This window comes from Papilio xuthus, unplaced genomic scaffold, assembly GCF_000836235.2.
Source record: "Papilio xuthus unplaced genomic scaffold, Pxut_1.1 DF828258.1, whole genome shotgun sequence".
Taxonomy (NCBI): Eukaryota; Metazoa; Arthropoda; class Insecta; order Lepidoptera; family Papilionidae; genus Papilio; species Papilio xuthus.
Genome location: NW_013530391.1, coordinates 3,640,324 through 3,659,890, shown reverse-complemented (window position 1 = coordinate 3,659,890; position 19,567 = coordinate 3,640,324). Strand labels below are relative to the sequence as shown.

General features: G+C 37.3%; 3 protein-coding genes and 1 long non-coding RNA gene across 7 annotated transcripts; 2 read left to right on the top strand and 2 right to left on the bottom strand.

Moving 5' to 3' along the window:
- Positions 1-626: 626 nt before the first annotated feature.
- On the top strand, positions 627-6,135 carry LOC106113478 (glycine N-methyltransferase). 2 transcript variants are annotated; one of them, XM_013306275.1, is made up of 6 exons: positions 627-704; positions 2,013-2,235; positions 3,863-3,990; positions 4,245-4,504; positions 4,688-4,803; positions 5,187-6,135. In XM_013306275.1, exons 2-6 carry the CDS (start codon positions 2,027-2,029, stop codon positions 5,353-5,355), a joined length of 882 nt encoding a protein of 293 aa, XP_013161729.1. In that variant the 5' UTR covers positions 627-704; positions 2,013-2,026; the 3' UTR covers positions 5,356-6,135. The 2 variants fall into 2 exon arrangements, with proteins under 2 accessions (XP_013161729.1, XP_013161727.1); XM_013306273.1 differs by lacking the exon at positions 627-704 and adding an exon at positions 711-820.
- On the bottom strand, positions 6,036-7,022 carry LOC106113479 (uncharacterized). Its single transcript, XR_001227663.1, has 3 exons — positions 6,881-7,022; positions 6,697-6,793; positions 6,036-6,273 (listed from the first exon to the last, which is right to left on the bottom strand). It is a non-coding gene; the product is annotated as an uncharacterized LOC106113479 (long non-coding RNA).
- A 276-nt stretch (positions 7,023-7,298) lies between these two features.
- Exo70 (exocyst complex component 7) lies at positions 7,299-11,434 on the top strand. Its single transcript, XM_013306111.1, has 16 exons — positions 7,299-7,516; positions 7,648-7,813; positions 8,131-8,258; positions 8,436-8,510; positions 8,593-8,710; positions 8,933-9,156; positions 9,240-9,301; positions 9,385-9,489; positions 9,542-9,770; positions 9,850-10,017; positions 10,100-10,238; positions 10,328-10,423; positions 10,508-10,721; positions 10,830-10,923; positions 10,995-11,189; positions 11,323-11,434. The coding sequence occupies exons 1-16, from the start codon at positions 7,469-7,471 to the stop codon at positions 11,362-11,364; spliced, it is 2,103 nt and encodes a 700-aa protein (XP_013161565.1). The 5' UTR covers positions 7,299-7,468; the 3' UTR covers positions 11,365-11,434.
- A 275-nt stretch (positions 11,435-11,709) lies between these two features.
- On the bottom strand, positions 11,710-19,339 carry LOC106113516 (uncharacterized). 3 transcript variants are annotated; one of them, XM_013306331.1, is made up of 16 exons: positions 19,148-19,339; positions 18,795-18,960; positions 18,459-18,641; positions 18,025-18,273; positions 17,662-17,785; positions 17,230-17,400; positions 16,867-16,981; positions 16,398-16,528; positions 15,754-15,903; positions 15,403-15,512; positions 14,749-14,884; positions 14,187-14,356; positions 13,872-14,080; positions 13,571-13,676; positions 13,054-13,089; positions 11,727-11,797 (listed from the first exon to the last, which is right to left on the bottom strand). In XM_013306331.1, the coding sequence occupies exons 1-16, from the start codon at positions 19,171-19,173 to the stop codon at positions 11,750-11,752; spliced, it is 2,130 nt and encodes a 709-aa protein (XP_013161785.1). In that variant the 5' UTR covers positions 19,174-19,339; the 3' UTR covers positions 11,727-11,749. The 3 variants fall into 3 exon arrangements, with proteins under 3 accessions (XP_013161787.1, XP_013161785.1, XP_013161784.1); XM_013306333.1 differs by lacking the exon at positions 13,054-13,089 and having other exon boundaries at positions 11,710-11,797; XM_013306330.1 differs by lacking the exon at positions 11,727-11,797 and having other exon boundaries at positions 12,838-13,089.
- Positions 19,340-19,567: the final 228 nt, after the last annotated feature.

Sequence of the window (19,567 nt, the reverse complement as noted above, 5' to 3'; positions counted from 1 at the left end):
ATTATAATCAAAGTACTATACATACTACACAAAATCACCCTGAAAAAAAAACACTTTTTTCGATGAAAGGTTTCATCATCGTCGTGAAAGATCATCAGGTTGTTTAACTTCAATAATAGTCCAAAAAATTATTTAAAGAACAATGTCGCCTTCCCATTATCGGATATCCGGTGTGTGTGTGTGTGTGTGTGTGCGTGTGTGTATTCCGATTACATAATTTTCGTGTCAATGCCCTATTGTATAAAGTGTTTCAATGGAATCTTGAAAATTTGTTAACAAATCCTCAGTAAGAAAAAAATACCGTTATCTTCCACTGAACCCCTAATTACTAGGTTTTCACATTAAAAATCGAGCAGAATATTATTTCCCTTGCGTAGTTTAGTACATATTTATCCTCGTAAAATTTGTGTTATAAAATATTTATTTAAATATCGTTTAATACGTTTTGAAGGAATTTTCCAAAATCGAATCAAAAAGTCGAGTATTGAAGTCGAAAACTCAATAACTAGATTTTTTTCGCATTGAATATTTAACTTATAGTATTTCACGATCAATGCCAAGAGGACATGGAAATTCGCAGGCCGCTACTCAAACAGCGGGCTAGATCGGAGCCGTGGTCGTCAGTTAGTCGCTACCGCGTAGTGTTGGCGAAGCGGGCCCGTACGTCGGACGCGAAAACCAGCGTTTTATTGCATCATTGTTTTGTAAGTGCTAAAATATATAACGTGGTGAACATGGACTGTTGTTCCAGTGCTAATCGTTGATACATCGTTGCTGTTTACTGCGACATTCACACGCTGGGATAATTATTGTATTATAGGTAGGCATTTGATTTATCAATTTTTTTTTGTGGTAAAATATCTTTGTATTATTCAGAATTGATCAATTTAAGTTGTCATATTGTCATGCCGCAAGTTCCAGGTTCAAAAACTGTAAAATCAAAAAGTTTTCCTGGTTTGATCGTTTGAATTCAGTGTATTTATAATATGATTCTTTGCTTTATTTAAATTAAAATTAGTCCAATGATAAACAAATACGTGCAATATAAAGTACATAAAAAAGGTATAGACAGAGTTGCGATAAATTATTACAACTGCAAAAATGTGGTGACGGTTTACTAACGTTTTTATTACCTACCATAAGGATATTCAATAATTAATTTCAATGTCAATATAACACAAATTGCTAATCGAGTGAAATAAGTTATCTTAAATTAACGTAAATATTATCAAAATATGAGTTAGTATACGATAAATTCAAAATAGGAGGGTTCATTATTAAAATGAACTTTGGGCATCTATGATTTAAGATTTCGCTCTCCAAGTCACAGGGAAAAGTAATATGTATATGTAACCCGTCATTTGACACTTTGCAAGTTGCGTTTATAATTTATACTTAGCAGTCGATACAGTAATGATGTTAGGGGATTTACCTGTCTTAATTCAACGAAATTAGTAGAAATAGCAAGAACGGTCGTCGAGTATGTAGTAGACGAGACAAGAAAATAAATAGTTACAACAGGGAAAGCAAAATTGGAGCATACTCCATCTTGACCATTTAAAAGTAAAACCTAGGTTCTTTGTATATATGAAATATATAGAAACTATCCTTTTTACGTAATTTAATGTAATCGATAAGCTTTGTCGTGCTGAATCAGTTACAACGTAGAGTTGTGATAAAATGACGTAATTAGATAACTAATTAATTTAGCAATAAAGTTGTTATAAAGGATGTAACAATGTAAAACTTTTTATAAAGGAACGCAGACTAGCTATGCGTTTACAGTTACCTCAGTGGATAACGGTACATAGGTGTGTAATGGACAATGAAATAAATATTAGGCTATAAAATATTGAAAGCGTAAATCACTAAGATGTTCTTATCTCCGATCTTATTTTTACGACCGGGCATAGTTATTCAACATAAAAATAGTAGGTCTTTTGAGCTCAGTCGATCTTAAATACAAACTATTTTTAAATGACACAATCTTATTGTATCCTCTTGACATGCAGGGTGTTAACACACAATGTCAGCGGACAAAGTATTCCACTCCCGATCCCAGGGGATTCCCTCTGAGGGTGTGAAGGACCAGTACGCGGACGGCAAGGCGGCCAGAGTGTGGAAGAAATACATTGGCGACAGCAATCAACGCACGCAAAACTACAAAAACTTTCTTACTGGACTGCTTAGGAAACACAACTGCGTTAGAGTTCTGGATGCGGCTTGCGGCACGGGGTGAGTACCAGGCAGATTACTATGAGATTACTAAACCTACACTAAGCCACGCCTTTTGTGGCCAGTTAAGCACCATTTTCATCTTGATATCAAACTACGTGCTACTAATTATTCTTTACGTAATTCTCTGTATAACTGATTGGTGCTATCTAAAAAGAAGCTATAAAAACGATAAAAATATAAAAGTTAACCTCTAAGTTGAAAATGTCAACTCGAAATAAGTGATTAAAGTGTACGTGATATCTAAACTATCTTTAAATACATGTTACTTGTTTTATTAAATAATTTAAAACATATTTATCTAAAACAACTATAACTGCGAGATAAATGCTACACGTGTACAATAACATAAGAGTTAACTATGTTAGAGTTAATATTTTTTTGTATAGTTTTGATAAAGTATCAAAACCTAGTAACATATAAAACGATAAGGCAATTGAAAGCTATATTGTATTCAGCGTAAAATGACGTAATGCAATGCCAGTAGCTTGTCCATTGTTATGGTCAGTCTAGACGTGTTACTTATTTGCTAGACTCGAATAGAGTATGCATTGTTTAGGAAACCAGAGTTTCCGTCTGTGCGGATATTTTATGCCATATAATATGAAGAAGTACTATAAAGTTTCTTGTTTCTTTATCAAAATCTATTCTAATCTATAAATGCCAATTTATAATAATATATTGTAAAGGGTTCAAGTTTGAAATTCCTCGAAAGTTCCCGAGGAGAAGACGATTAAATTATCCACAAAAGGGGTCCCGAAACAGGATCAAAAATAAAACAGGGAAGTTGGGACATAAATTGGACAAGTTTTTGAGTCGCTCGACAACCTGTTTTGGTTTAGCAACATGAGATAAATTTATTAAACGCAGTAAATAGTCATTAGATGTAAGAAATTCGAGTTGAAATCTACCGCGAAAATAAGAATTGATTTTACATCTATAATTTTTTTTGTGACTTTTAAAATAACATCCTGTAAGTTATTTATGCTGGATTTTTGTGTATTTAATTATAGTCGGTTTTCTTAGATAAATCCTTTATGATTAAGAAAATTATTTTCGGCAGCTGCAGCCGTTGCAACTTTTTTTTTTAGATCAAACGTATATATGTATATCCTGTGCTACTAACCTAATCCTATTAAAAAACAATAGTCGTATCGACTGTCATATGTGCAATGAACTTTTTTTCATATCAATCTTATTTTCGTTTAGTTGTCGTATTTATTATCTATGCATGATAATGTTTATATAAAACAGTGTAATTACGTTTAAGTATCGGATAAGGCAAGATAGTGTTAACCTTTCGACATAAACAGTTCTCTTATCGCACGTCATTTATCTCAACTTGTCGTTACGCTGAATAACATAACAAAATTAATTTCATATCTTAACGCTAACTAATAACCAAACAGTTTATTTTCTATTAACCACATTGGGAGATTATAAATCTGAGAACAATAACAAGTGTATATTTCTTTAAAGAAAAGAAATAAAACAAAAGGGCTCATAAATATTCTGCCACAAGCATATTTAGAAATCAATTATATCGACGGAAATCGAACTCACCACGCTGAGATCAGACGTCTGTTCTATGAACAATTGTTAAATGTAAATGTTTGTGGATTTCCAGCATAGACTCTATGATGCTGGTAGACGAGGGTTTCAAGGTGGTGTCAGTGGACGCCTCAGACAAGATGCTGAAGCACGCGCTTAAGGCGCGATGGGAGAAGAGGAAGGACCACAAATATGATGAATGGAGTATGTAATTCTACACACATAATTAGTGTTGCCATTATATCTGCTTATTTTAATTAATAAATTGTAATATTTATATTGTAAGAAAAATAGTCACATAACCAGTCGATACTTAGTTTAACTTTAATCTTTAAGTTTAAAGAACTTGCTTAACTTTAAATTTAAACAAAAAGAAAGTCACTAAAATTGAGTTTAACAAAGTTTAAATAAGTATGTAATGAAATCAATAAGACATTTTATATTCTCTTATTTTCCAGTAATCGAAGAGGCGAGCTGGGAGACATTGCCGGAAGACATCCAGTCTTTCTTGCCGGGCGCGACATTTGACGCAGTAATCTGCCTGGGCAATTCGTTCGCCCACTTGCTGGATGAGTTTGAAGACCAACGCACGCAGAAGATGTGCCTCAGGAACTTTGCCAAGGTGCTCAAGCCTGGCGGTCTGTTGTTCATTGACCACAGGAACTACGACGCCATGATAAACAGCGGAGCTACACCCGGACATTCTATATATTATAATGTAAGATTGATTATTTTATATTCTAATTTTGATTACACCTCCGATAGAGAAACATATTTTATTATAGAATTTTACATATTTATTTTTAGTACTAATAAATCTTGCTTGAAGGACCAAAAGAATTCATAAACGGTTATAAAATAATAAATATACTGTTTATATAATAATGTATTGTCTATATAGTGCAGCTATCCAGTGGATATCAAGACGTCGGTGCTGGTAGTCCGCGGGAAACCCGAGCTGGTGGCGCTGGATTACCTCATCCACACAAACGAAGACGCCGAGCTCAATGAACAAAGGTGAAAAACAGATAAACGAATTGATGTCATCATTGTGTCCTGTCATGTTTACTTCTATACCCATAGCTCTGTAGCAACCAGTTCGTAAGTGCGCCTTTATGAGGGATAGAACAGTTGATATAAAAACTTTCGATTTCGTGGATGATCTTGACCCAAATCTATTACGTAGATTAATTAATTGTGGCATAAATAATTACTACACTCAGCATTCGTTTCTGCATCCAAAATCTCTGTGTAAGACAGAGCATCCCTGTTTTAATCGGGGATTTTGGGCTCAAAAATCTAAGATAGTCCTTAATTCTCTACTAAGGGCAAAACTTTATGTTACTCTAGACAAGAATATCTCATATTAACATTAAATAGGTGATGGTTTATATTGACAGTATGTTCCGGTTGTGTTACTACCCGCATGAGCTGGACAAGTTCACATCGATGCTGGACGAGGCGTTCGACAACAAGGCGGAGCACAGCATATACGCTGACTTCAAGGCTTTGGACCAAGTAGAAAATCCCGCCTATTACATACATGTTATGCGGAAACCACTCAATTGATGTTCCTATTTTATTAAAATAGTACAAATAGATTTAATTAAAATAATTATGAATGAAGAAATGCTTGTGGAATATTCGGTGCTCAAGTGAAAAAATATACTTAACTTTATTAGTCACAAGCAAAATTAAAATTATCGCCAAGTTTTTTCGCCTTAATATGCATTTTTAGGTTCATATTTTATTTCTCCATTTTTGAACTGTATCATTGAGATTTTATATTACTTTTATTTTATACATTTTATAAACTTTTAGAGTTAGAAAAGGAAAATATACAAAATTGTATTTGGCTGTAGAATTGTTCCTTCCTTCTTTTACAATGATAAATAGCAACTTGACTAATTAGTTTTCCATAACTACTAAAATCCAGGTAACCTTTCTACATCGATTGAATAACTCAGGAACTCGAATAATTATATATATATACATTTATTAGTAATTCAAGACATTGTTTGACATTTTGTTAAAATAAAATTGTTGACTTTTTATAAATTTTAATATGTGGTTTTATTTGTCCCTTTTCTTGTAATATGCAGGCAACAGATGTGGTAGTATCTAGTTTATTGATTGTACATTTCTTGTCTCATAAAAGTTTTCAAAGATTTCATCCAACATACAGCATACCCACATTTTAATATTCAAGATCTTCTAAATAGGAAAAATATACAACAAAAAACAAGAGATAAATAAAAAATTTGCTATAATTTATTTATTTAAATCATACTGCATTTGGAGGAGAATTGAGAATTTAAATTAGAGGGCTTCCGGGCTTAAAGTTAAAAATTATATCTAAGCAACTAACTAAAGCTTACGATCCAACAATAATGTTGTTGATGGGGATATGAATTAATTTAACAAAGAAACCGATGAATCCCATGATGCAGAATCCGATAGCAGTGGCAATTGCAATCTTTTGGAATTCTGGAAATAAAGAAAAAAAATCATTATGATTTATGATAGTTAATAAATATAAAAAAGTGCCAGTTGTTAATTAGTAAAAGTTAATACAAATGAAAAAATCTGATTTATAAGCTTAATAACATAAAAATTATAATTAATTATAGAATAAGCTCAAAATATTGTTACAATTGATACATTACAAAAGTAGTTATGTGTCCATAGTAAATTATATTTTTGATATTTAAACCAAAGTTTTCCCCTCCAAAATATCTGTACAAAAATACCACCATCCTTTATATTCTTTTTAATTGATATAGAACACAAAATGTGTGTATATCAGCTGTTTCAAAGGTGGAAACTCTTGGTAAAGTAAATAATATAATGCATCTATTAACGGGAATTTATGTATATAGCACACTTAAAAAAATATCTGGATTATCTTACCTTTTCTGTCTGGTTTTGTGCATCTTCTCACTAATCTGATAGAGTCTTTAGCGAACTGCTTGCCTGGCTCTACAAACTTTGCGATTTGATCCATTTTCTGAAATAGAAATTTAATAAATCAATAAAAAGTTTGTCCAGTTTGTCACATCACAACATAAATGAATTTTACACACTTTAAACTTACTTTTTATAATTGAGAGCAATTTAACACACTAATTATTGCAATCCTTTGAGCAGTTTTTGTAAAAGTGCCTACGCTTCACTCTTGTTGGATTTATACAATTATGACAAGACAATCCAAAATTTAAACGTCAGCCACGTTTCGAGAAGGTACGGCACGTCATCATATATTCATAAACCGTTTGGATACAACAATAACATTTGTAAATGTCAGTCTATTATTATTTAAAATGATGATATAAATTAATAACTAGGTAAACAGATCTACTTACAAAATCAAATCGAAATTACGTAATTGCAAAAATTTAATAAGTAAATACAAGAACAACTTTCTTTGTAAACTTGTTATTTTATTGTTTCCAGTTTCCATTGACTTTTGGTTTTCCAGATGTTTGACAGTTTGTTGACAGGCTGTCAATTGTTATTTTACTATTTATTTATCAATTCTTATTAAAAACTTTATTTTATTTAAGTACTGTAATTATTGTAGCTGTTTATGTAGTGCCTTCAGGAAATATATTTTAACGCAGTATTTTATTTAAATATTTGAATATTAGTCGCATAAAATTAGTTTATCTATAGATAAGTGATAATGTACGCGATTGAGAAAAAGTTTGAAATAGAAATGAAATTAAAAAAGGTAACTCGAAGGGATAAAAATTCTTGTTTTATTTTTCTTTTTTACTAATATTACGATTGAATTAAATCACTGTAATGGATTGATTCCTGTTTCGTTATGTGGGCGTTTCCCATAACATTTGGATGTTTTAGGAGATGACAAACATTCAAGAGTTGAAAGCGGCTGCAAACCGCAGCTCCGCGCTGGCAGGAGACGTGTGCAACGTGCTAGGCGCCTGCGAGCAAAGGCTGCAGCAGTTGGAGACAGCAGTCCTGCCTTTATATGGGGACACTGCTCGCTTGCAACATATACATAACAGTATGTTATAATTAACATCACCTATGTTACTAGGATTTGATTGTATGGCATTGAAATTGCAGGGAAAGTCTGTTTCCAAATTTGTTGAAATGAAACATTTTATGAAATTAAAATTATAAATGAAAGATGTCTGTTGATTGGGCAAGTTTTATGTTAAATTAGTTATTAGTTTTGAAAATAAATAATGCAATTTTAATAACACTTTCCACTAGTGTTGTGTAGGAGGTATCAAAGATTCAAGAGAATTATTTACTCAGCTAGCATATACCATCTTTTGGCTATTTTACCTAGTTAAACAATAGCTATATTTATTGTAGATATGGAGCGCACAGTGAAGGCTCTAGATCATGTAATCAACTTCTACATGATGTCCAGAGAGCTGGCAGACCTCATACAAGCTGGCCCACACACATCCTCCACAGAATCTTTGAATATTTATCTTGAGGTATTTCATCTAAGTATTATAAAATCATTAATTATTGCTAAAATAGTTCTTATACATGACATTATTAAATGATTTATTCTTTATTTCTATGTGACTTATTGTTTTTGTTTTATTGTGTTGAACTAAAAATTCTAGATAATAAATACTAATATTAAATATGTTTTTTAACTTCTACAGGCTTTGGATAAATTGGCAGAAGCGCAAAACTATTTTAATAAGAACAATCCTCAAAGCGTTGAACTAGAAAACATTGTAAGTTAAAATCAATTTTAACCTGAATTATTTATATATCAATGTTTCTTAAATATGTATATGTTTTGTTTCAATACTTCAGAATCAATTATACAACACTGGAGTGCTGAAGTTGGAAAGTGCATTTGAGGAGTTGCTGAGTCGCAACACCAGACCTCTCTCACCCACTACACTTATGGATATGATTGCCTTGGAGGAAGGTATGTAATTATCATCGCCTTATTTAGAGTATAGGTAATAGTGTTGTAATTGGATTGATTTATATCACTTACTTTAAACAATTAAAAGTGTAGATGTACAATTTGCATTATTACATTGACTTTTAGCCTAACCAAGGAGCTTGAGTCTACACAATTAGGGGTGATTGAGCCTCAGTAAAGCCACAATATAATATGTATAAGTGTGAGATTGTACCATGTCAGACTCGAGCGTGGAGAGCGTGAGCGTGAGTGTGAGCGGCAGCGGGTGCGGGTGCGGGAACGGGTCAGCGCTGGAGACGATGCGCAGCGCGGCGGCATGGCTGAGCGCCGCGGGCCGGCCCCCCGCCGCCGCGCTGCTGGCTGTGCGCGCGCCCGCCGCCCGTTCCTCGCTCACCGCCTTCAAGGACTACCTCAGGTCGCGCTCCATGGCCGCCTCGCCGCTCATGGTCAGTGTCGTCTCCACTACAAACTACTGCCTACTAAATACTCTTTTCATTTTTTTTGGAAATGTATTTATTTATCGTTTCAGAAATCGAAGAACTTGCTCCATCGTTCAGACAGCACTAAAAAGACGAGCAAACTACAAAAAGTGTTAGTATTAATGCTTTATACAGTTTCAGCAAAATGAAATAGTTTTTCGGTACATATAACAATTTTGTCGATTTCATTTAAAGATTAGAGAAGCGCGCGAACAAATTAATGATGAAAGCTTCCCAGACGCTGGAGCAGTCGACGGGGCTTGCGATAGGTCCGCGGAGATCTGTCAACGAATCATGTAAGATATATTGAACCTTCATACAATAAGATAACGCGGCTTAGGTAATGTGTTGCAATGTGTGCGTGTCCTGCAGACGGGGAGGAGTGCGGCGAGGGCCCGGGGCAGGGTCCGGGGCAGGAGGAGGCGGAGGCGGAGTGCGCGGGCGCGCTGGCGGCCTGCGTGTGCCGGCTGGCGCGCCACGAGCAGCGCGCCGCGCTCGGCCTGGTGCCGCTGCCGCGCCTGCCCGCGCTCCTCGCCGCCACGCTCAAGGACTGCTTCGCCCTGCTCGCCGCTGACGTTGAGGTACACCGCACATTCTTCTTACATTGACCACCCCATTGATTATTTGCATAGCGTTAAAATCCCTCGTTTAACTATGTAGCGCGCGTGCAACCGCAGTCACCGCGCGGCGTCGCGCTGCAGCCGCGGCGCTGCGGCGTGCTGGGCGCTGCTGGCGCGCCTGCAGCGGCTGCAGCCGGACGTGCAGCGCGCGCTGCAGCCCGCCTCCCCCGCGCCCTACACCGCCATACTGAACAGCTGCCAGCAGCACGTGAGTACACACGCAGGGTGCGCGTTGTGTGTGCGTAGTGCGTGTTGTGGGCGTGGCGAGTGAGGTGCACGTGATGTTGCAGTGCGTGCGCACGCTGGAGGAGTGGGTGGAGGGCGTGAAGAGCGACAGCGCGACGGGCGCGGTGGACGGCACCGTGCACCAGCTGGCGGCCGCCGCGCTCGCACACTGCCACGCTCTCGCCGCGCACCTGCCCACTGTCGGTAAGCTTCGCCCTCTCCCTGTCTCCCCCGCTGAGACACAACATGATGTCTTGATCTACATGTACTGTACTGTGGGTGGTGTTGCGCAGGCGCGGCGCTGGCGCAGGAGCCGGCGTACGTGCGCGCCGCCAGCCAGCTGCCCGCCGTGCAGGACCGCAACGCCCTCATGCTCGCCATTTACATGCGTAAGTATTACATCCCAAGTTCTCAGTACACTTTACATCGTACGGTGTCAGTTTCTTGGTGACAGTAGTTGTTGCGTTGTGCAGGCAAGGTGCTGGCGCAGCTGAACCTGGCGCTGCGCAGCAAGAGCGAGCAGTACCCGGACGCGCTGAAGGCCATCTTCCTGCTGAACAACACGCTGTACCTGCTGCAGGGGCTGCAGCGCGGCGGACTGTTGGACGTGCTGGCACTGGCGGAGCCGCAGTGCGAGGCCACGTACCGCGAAATCATACAGGAGCACAAGAACAACTACCTGCAGAGGTACGCATTGAAGCATCCTTTACCTCTTCACACAATAGATTAGAACACAGATCCCATGGTTTGTTGAGCCGGATGTACACGAAAGATAAGTTTTATGTGCCGTTGCAGCTGGAACAAGCTGCTGTCGCACATAACGCTGGACGAGCCGATGCCCAGCAAGCTGCGCGACAAGGACCGACAGCTGCTCAAAGATAAGTTTGCGGTGAGCACCATCCAGATGTACTTCCAGGATATGTGAGAGAGCGTTGTATGATATTGTGTCGCACCTGGCAGTCGTTCAACCGCGAGTGGGAGGAGTGCCGGCGCGCGCAGACGGGGTACAGCGTGCCGGACGCGGAGCTGCGCGAGTCTCTGAAGCGCGACAACAAGCAGGCGCTGCTGCCCGCATACACCGCCTTCTACGACGCGCACGCACATCTGCCCTTCTCCAAGAACCCCGACAAGTACCTCAAGTACACGCCCCTGCAGGTACACAAACCACGCCCACTCTATGAGGCAAATTATTGACAAATTTTATTTTTTGCTGCCACAAGAATAAACGTTTACTTTTATTTCTTTTACATTGCAAAAAAGCGATAGAATGTTTTCAATTTGGTTTCAGATCGCGACTCAGTTGGACGGCTATTTCGATGAAGCCGCTTGAATAATATAAAAATATATTTATTGTAATCGAATTATCTTATAATCAATTATTATGTTAATTTAATTTTTTATTGCACTGAATATAAATGAACATAATGTACACATAAATAATTGTTTCATTTAATATCTTCCTTTCCATAAAAAAGTATTGAGAGAAATCCTACCAATATTATAAATGCCAATGTGTAGATGGATGCAAGGATGTTTGTGTGAAGGTGTCTCTAGAACGGCTGTACGGATCTCGCTGACTTAGCATAGATGTAGTAGAACATTAAGTGGAACAACAAATAGGGGACTTTATGTTTTTTGCAATACTTGCGGACGGAGTCGCGGGCAACAGCTAGTTAGTTAATAAAACAATAATTCCAACATAAACTTTTATTGTCCTACACTTTGCGTTTTGATTTCTTGCCTTTCTTCTTCTTCTTTGGCCACTGAAACAAACATATTGTGATAAATTACACATAAAAATGTTAACACCACTAAACCTGCAGATAAATATTTATTGTAAAATACACATTTTGTCAGAAATATACATATAAAATATCACTTGCTGCATATAAGTGAATATTCTTAATAATACTTCGATCACTGTAACACAGGGGGACACAAATCGCACCACTGTAAATCCAACAATTTCGATTTTCGCGGGATTCGAACCCAGCAATAAAATAAACAAAATTAATTAAGGAAATTGGCTTTAATAGTACATTTAAATAACAAACATTTAGACTGACAGTTCCTTTTTTTATATAAATATTTTCGTACAAATTGACCTGAACCTGCACATATAAAGGTCGTGGGTTCGAATTCTAGATAGTCCAATCACATAGTTTAATTTTACTTTTTTTGTACAAACATTTTAATGCAACTGGCTTCACCATATCACATTTAGGATTTATTTCTATGACCCCGGGGAAGATTGAAAATGTTTTTTTTTTTCAATATTTTAGCCTTTTTAAAACCATCTTTTATTTCTCTGGGTGAGAGAGAATGTATCTAACGTTATAAATGTTTTCAGGCCAAAAAAACTGATACCTGAAAACATTAAGTTGATCTCATGTTTGACATAGAGATCATCGGGGCATAGACAACTGCTGAAGGTGATCCATAGACAAAATCTTTTTGCTCAAAAACGCTTTTGGAGGCATAAATTAAAAAAAATCCCTTAGTGATTTGTAACCGATACTTTTCTAAGTATCAGTTACAGCCCGGTGTTTAGCCGGAATAACCTGAGTGGAAATTAACAAAGAATTTGACTGACATAAATAACTCGATCACCTGCAGTTTTCGCGAAGCTCTTATTAGCTTTTCAATAGTTAATAAATGTTTTGTCGAGGCTTCACCTTCCTTCATTTACTTTTTAACGAGATAGACCTGTATTAATTTCTTCATACAGATTTTTTCACAGAATGCATGAATTTTTACATTAATTAATATAATTATCTGAATTTATTTTGTAAAACTGTCTTTATATTGTATTGTAAGAGTGGGGGGGGGGAGTCATCTATAGTCGATATGACAGTCGTCTTTTGACAGTTTGACATTGCAAGTTGCGTATGGTTGTGTGCGGCGAAGGGCGAGGTGAAGCGTCGACGCGGTGGATACTTAACGCAGAGCGGGGCCTCGCGCTAACCCTAAGACAAGCGAGCGGTCGCAGTCGCGGTCGCGGTCGCGGTCGCCGCGGTACCTTAGTGTTCCCCGCGCCCTCCTCCTGCGCGCCCAACTAACAACCAGACAACGGGCACACATTAAACAGGTCACAATGCAACACTCACTATCTGTCAGATTGCAAGTGCCTGTCAAAAAAAATATATATTATCTGTCAAATTTGACGTAGCTCAATTTTTGATTCCATTTACTTTTTATTGTAAAAAAAAACAAACGTCAGATTCTTGAAAACGTCAATGAGAATGGTAAATTGTTGTGTATTTAAAAATTTGTTGTCAATATGAAGGGCAAAGTTAATGCAATCAAAATATTGAAGCGAGAATATAACAATTCGCATACTGTGCACTCAGGTTGCTATATTATTCAGTATAAAGGTTAAGTAACATTAAGATATATTTAAACATTGTAACCAAATTAATACCTGTGTAGTATCTGTTCTTTTACCAAATTACCAAATTTAGTTTAAAGGTTTAAAAAGTAATTGTTTTAGAATCAATTTGTTTTAAATCAATAATTTGTCAAAAAGTGATACTGACCGTGATTGCCTGCGGCGGAGGTTTCTGTCGTGCGGCGGGCTTCTTGCTCTCCTTGGCCACCTGCAGCTCGTGCGGGGTGAACGCGCACGGCAGCGTCCTGCGCAACCTGACACATACATATTCTTCTGTTGCTTTTAATTTAGTTTACAACTTTAAGCGATTTCATCAATTGTACTCATTTTCCGTTAGCGGTGTATGTATTTTGTACTATGTCAGCGAGGTGGATCAAGTGGATTTCATCTCCCCTAATTCGTCTTCGTTGTTGTGTGTATGAAGTGAGGGCATGTATGTATGTATGTACTTGTGCAGCGGCAGCAGCAGCGGCACGATGTCGGGCGGCACGCGCACCGCCTGCGCCTCGTCCGCGTCCGCGCGCTGCTCGCAGCTGAACTCCAGCCGCTCGCGCTCAGACACGCCCTCCGCCGCGCTCGCCCCGCCCTCCTCGCCAACCCCGCCCACCTCACCCGCACCGCACGGCCGGTACAGTAGCGCGTTCATGCCGTGGCTAGGCTGTAATAACACATACAAAGATATCGCATAAGTTCCTAGAAGCGAGGTTACGTGCAGTCTACACATATAAATCATACTAATATGTAGAATATTTTGAAACACATACCTCGTGCTTGAGCAAATAGTGTCCGGGTCGCAGTCCCCGCAGCTGGGCCAGCGTGGTGGCCAGCGTGTGCGCAGCGGCCGCCTCGCTCGCCGCCGGGTTGTCCCCCCTCAGCTCCTCCAGACTGGTGGTGTCGAGGCGCACCACCTCGCCCGACTGACCGTCCACTCGCACTAATAATATAAAATGTTACCTGTCTAACGATATCTGTATCACTTAGGTCGGGTTAACATTATGCCAGCACAGTAGGACAGTAAAGCTGTAAATCAGGGCTGACATACAACTTGCACAATGTAAACACTATCTTGTATATACAAACCTGTGTTTGTGTTGATCTCATCACAGGTTATGACGTCATCGTGATATGTTGCCGTGATGTGCAAGTGCACGGTGCGGCAACATCGCAACATCGCAACAACAACATGAGCACAAAACTGAACTGCTACCGAATGATTCGGCTCGAAGGACCATTTGTTTAGTCGAAAACTGAATAGTTTTGTATATAGTTATAGCAAAGGACAACCGAGGAGACGTCAGGTGCAGGGTTGGTCACGTGTATAGTTACCAGTGAGGAGCGAGGCGCGCCTCCTCAGCATGAGGGCGAGCGCCAGGCTGGCGGTGGAGTGCGGGGAGAGCGCGCTGGCGCCCAGCTCCAGCTGGTACTCCAGCACGGGCTCCACTACCACCTCGCCCATTGAGTCCTGACACAAAACAACATAGACTAACCTTGTGGGTGTCTTCCCGCCTCATTTGGTAATATTATAATTGCATGCTACTATAACCTTCCGGAATCGGGCTGGATAATAAACATTAGATTGTTTGAATTCTTACTTCTTCTTCTTCTAGTGCCTCTTCAGTCTTGAAGGTTGGCCGCTAACTTCGAATATTTGGTTCTTACTTCTAGACTTTATTAATTAGAATCATTTGGCGCGAATGACGTGCTTTCGTTACAAACTCTAGTGTCACAATGAATAGCGAGGGGACATAAACATCAACATCCTAGTAAGGCTAGTGTCAATACACCGGCTCATTTCCGGGATTTTTTTCCTAACATTAGTTATTGAAATTAGTACCATCTAAAAAAAAACTATTCCGTTTTACTGAGAAAATATAAAGGAGCTGGTTAGGAAAATCTTTGAATAAACATGCATAATCAAACTCTTTGCTTCATTAAAGTTAAAATAATGAAATTTGTCAGTAATATAAATGTTTGACATACCTTAAGTTTGTGTGAGCAGTGCACAATAATACTGAAGTTATCCGCATTGGTAATGTTTTTAAACCGCCATTTGTTGAAGGAGCGCGGCGGCGGACGCTCGAATATCGTACCTTTGTGGAATAGACAAATATATATTAAACATATTTATGTCTCTCTCATCTTACTTCTTATTCATATCTTACTAATATTATAAATGCGAATGTTTCTATGTCTGGATGTATGTTAGAAAGTATCTCCAGAGGCTGCATGAATCTAGTTGAAATTTAATTGGAAGAACAAGTTTATTTTAATGTCGCACGTACGAAGTCGCGAGCGATAGCTAGCGTAATATAGCTTTCAATTAAAACTTACCTTGGCAGGTACATTTGTAAAGATCATCATCTTCTTTTAGTTTAGTTTTCGAGTTTGTATTTTCTTCATTGGATATAGAGTCGTTTGTTGAAGATTTTTTCTCATCGGTCACTTCGTCAGTATCAGTATTATTTGCTTGCTTTATTTCTTCTAAAAATGTAAATAATTATTTCCATAAAGTTTCAGTTATTTTATATTTAAGAATATGAGATTCGTTACCACAAATAATGAGAAGAGAAACTGTCTTTGGCATACTAGATGTCAGCACCATCAAGAATGACAGTAAGTTAATATACCACGGATATACAAAATCATATTTTATATATATTATATGTCAAGTACAAAGTACTTTGTATACTGTACTCATAGCAACGACTTTAGTCAAATTTCAATCTAAAAATTTAAAAATAAGTAATTTTTAAAAGAGAGAGAGAGAGAGAGAAAGAGATATTCATCAATTATTTATAACAAAATTTAGATTTTCCAGTTCGGACTTTCTTTTTTAATTTGAACAGAGGTAATAAGGAATAAATTTTTAAACATAGCTAGAATGACGTATGAAAACTTAGTGCTAGCGCCATCTACTTTCTACTTTTTAGTTTTCCTCCCCATTAATTATTAATATTAAAATGATGTAAACTCACCCGCAACAATGTACAGGGGACAATCATCGTCACTAGAGTCGTCCGAATCTTGACACAGATCTGTGAAAGTATTCATATTGTTCGCTGCTGTTTCTTTGCCCTTGTAATATAGTTTTGCTTTTTCTTCATCCCTGTGTAAGAAATGTTTACTAAAATATTTATATTCAAGCTTATAATGTAAGGGTGTTAGGTAGAAATTATGCAGATTTTAACTGCGGGAGAAACTAATGTTTTTTTCAGTCCACGCTAGCAGAGTCGCAGGCAACAGCTAGTATAATATAAAAAAAATGATAAACAGGAGAGATATGTCTGGATTGAATATTCTCCAAAACTACTAAATCAAATTGAAAAAATCTTTCGCTGTTGGAAAGCTACACTATCTCCGGGTGGTTGAGTAGAGTTTACACTTTTTTAATCCCTCAGACAAAGTGACGGGGAACAAGTAGTATATATATAGATGCGTTCATACGGTACGAGGGCGTGTGTCAGCAGATGTGTGTAAGCTGTGTGCGTGCGAGTCTGCGCGCACTGACGCTGCACTGACAGCTCTCCTCCCAGCACCACCACACTCTGACGGCTACCCTCTACAATAATTCATAAGAAATCATTTAGGTTAATAATAAATACTCTTCAACAAAATTATCTCAACAATTAATATGATATGAAAACATATTTTAGGTTACTTATCACACACAGAGACCGTTACTTAAAGATCAAAAATGAGTCGGAGAAACTGAGAGCCCAACACTCAAACCTAACATTAACATATTCTTTTTATAATTCAATAAATGAAAAAAGATTATATTTAATTATCTTAGCTGAGTGAACATACCTGCTGTAACAACTTCGCAGACAGATAGAGAAAAAGTCCAGTGCCTGTCCGTCCGCAGCAGACAGATAAGCGCGTTCTCATCGGCCACACATGACGCACCTTGCTCCACCGCGTACTGAGCCAGTGCGAAGTGCACCTCTGTCAGTGGCAGAGTTGTGTTGGAGGACTCGTCTGGATTATATCATTTATTACATTCATTTGAACAGTGGTAGATGCCAGCATCTATAGCACAAATGATCAGGACGCATTTTAGTTCTATTTCCCTTCCCACCCTGTTGTTTTAAGGGAAGGGGAAGTAGGTTAAACGGTAGAGGGGACACATAGTATTAAAGGTAAGTAACGCATTTGCAATTGCAGATGTCTACAGTCAGCGGTGGCCGTTGACACTTGCTTGTTTGCCACCTTATTTCAAAAACAACTTTGTCAACTTACATGGTAATACAATTCTGCATGGGTGCTTTGTACATGGCTCCGGTACAGCTCTTGGTATCATGATGGTCAGCTTCTTCTTGATAGGCTGGGGATCGCTTATCTGTGGTAAGCTGTTTATATCCACCTATTAAAAATAAACAATACTTGAATAAAATGCATTGAATTTTTTCAACAAATTTCACTAAGGTGTACATTTTGTCTGTATGTTCTTTTTATAAATTAAAAATTATTGAATCAAATAATAAATCTTTTTTAAAAGAAAAATCTATCGGGAAAACATAGGGATGCAGATGAAGGGCACTGAATAGTGCGCAGATAACTTTGGCCTGCCAAGATATATGAAATGAACCATACTTTACTTACACTTATTAATTCTTTCTCGTGTATCATTTCATACTTGTCATTTCTTGACTCTAACGGTATTTGTGCAGCTATTGTATAATTCTTAGGAAATGATTCCATTTGTTTTGCCCTTATTGAAAACTCTGCCTCATATATTGTTTCCACAAGGGGCTTTGGTCTGAGAGCTCTTATACAATGGTTTGTTGTCCACAGAGTTTTAGCCCACACTACAAATTCCTTCTGTTCCTCAGAGTAAGCTTTTTGTACTTCCTGAAAATTATAATATTATCAAAATCGGTATTGAAGGAAATGGAACAATTTAGTATTAATAACTCATTGAGGTAGTTAATTTGGTTTTAATTACATTACCAAATTTTTGATTAAGTTACTATACAAAGTTTATTAATAATAGAATGAAATAAAAATAAAAAAATGGTTTTAATAGTTGTACTTACTTGAAAAACTTTATAATCAAAATTCTTTGGTGGTGGTATAAATTCTTTTGGCAATATGTTAGGATTTTTAGCACAGAGCACCTTTAGACATTGAAAGTGCTGTGACTTCGTCAGATTGGAAAGCTTAGGGTGAGGCAGTATGTTACGGAATCCAGGTACAAACACTCTGTGTTGTGCATTGTTCTGTGAAAAAGTAGAGATATTGTAACATTTCAACAGAGCACTTGAACTCTGATATTTCAATAGTTTATTATTCACATTTATTTTAAGGCATTACTTGATTAATAAATGTTTATCTCTAATAACAATCACTAACTGTAAATTATAAATTGTTACCATTTCTTGCTTTGCTAATATCTCATTCCAATTGAATGTAGGTTTTTCATCTTCTGATTCGCTGGAAATTAGCGGGTCTCGGAATTTATTCCTTAGTATCCTCTCTGTCACACAGCTGTCCAGATCATTTTCTCTTACAAAATAATTTTCATGTTCAGAGTAACACCTAAAATAAAAGATGACTTAGTTTCGGTATTCTATGACAGTAGTATAGTGCTTTATTAGTAGTATAAATAGTAATTTAATAAAAGCAATGTAAATTTGTCATTTTATTACGAGGTTTTAGATAATTTAGAGAAAGAAATCACACAGGATTATCACTTAATTTAATATAAAGTGTAATATTAACTTACCAATCAAATTGTCTTATGTGTTCCATGTTGTTATTTTTCCTTTTATTTATTTTCAATAGATCAGTTCTTTATCACAGTTCAGCACAAAATTCATTGAGAAATAAGTGTCTATTCGTTTATTACACATAAATATTTTTATATAATAATATCTTTACCGCTATCACATATTCTCATCATTTAAATATAAATAATTCATTTCATTAAAAAATAAATGTGATTTTGACTTGACTTTGACGCTGACTTTTACTCCCGTAACTTTTTTTTTTACCTCTGAAACAAACGTTGCTTGTCTATCCAGCCGATTTAAATATTCCTTTACTGTAAAAATATTTAAATCAAACTTAATTCTTATACAAATTGTTCTATGGGCTTAGTAATCGTTCTCGAATTATTTTTACAATCAATGTTTGGTCTATGCTA

Bases quoted from the DNA above. Each gene is read 5' to 3' on its own strand.
- LOC106113516 (XM_013306330.1), bottom strand. From the start codon at position 19,173: ATGGAACACATAAGACAATTTGATTG. The intron at 14,357-14,748 runs GTAACTATACAC...TTATATTATTAG, and splicing joins GCGCGCCTCGCTCCTCACTG to TGCGAGTGGACGGTCAGTCG. The intron at 13,677-13,871 runs GTACATACATAC...TGTATGTGTCAG, and splicing joins CTGCTGCTGCCGCTGCACAA to GTTGCGCAGGACGCTGCCGT.
- LOC106113478 (XM_013306275.1), top strand. From the start codon at position 2,027: ATGTCAGCGGACAAAGTATTCCACTCCCGATCCCAGGGGATTCCCTCT. The intron at 3,991-4,244 runs GTATGTAATTCT...CTTATTTTCCAG, and splicing joins CCACAAATATGATGAATGGA to TAATCGAAGAGGCGAGCTGG. The intron at 4,505-4,687 runs GTAAGATTGATT...TTGTCTATATAG, and splicing joins GACATTCTATATATTATAAT to TGCAGCTATCCAGTGGATAT.
- Exo70 (XM_013306111.1), top strand. From the start codon at position 7,469: ATGTACGCGATTGAGAAAAAGTTTGAAATAGAAATGAAATTAAAAAAG. The intron at 9,490-9,541 runs GATATATTGAAC...GTAATGTGTTGC, and splicing joins TCTGTCAACGAATCATGTAA to AATGTGTGCGTGTCCTGCAG. The intron at 10,239-10,327 runs GTAAGCTTCGCC...GGTGTTGCGCAG, and splicing joins CGCGCACCTGCCCACTGTCG to GCGCGGCGCTGGCGCAGGAG.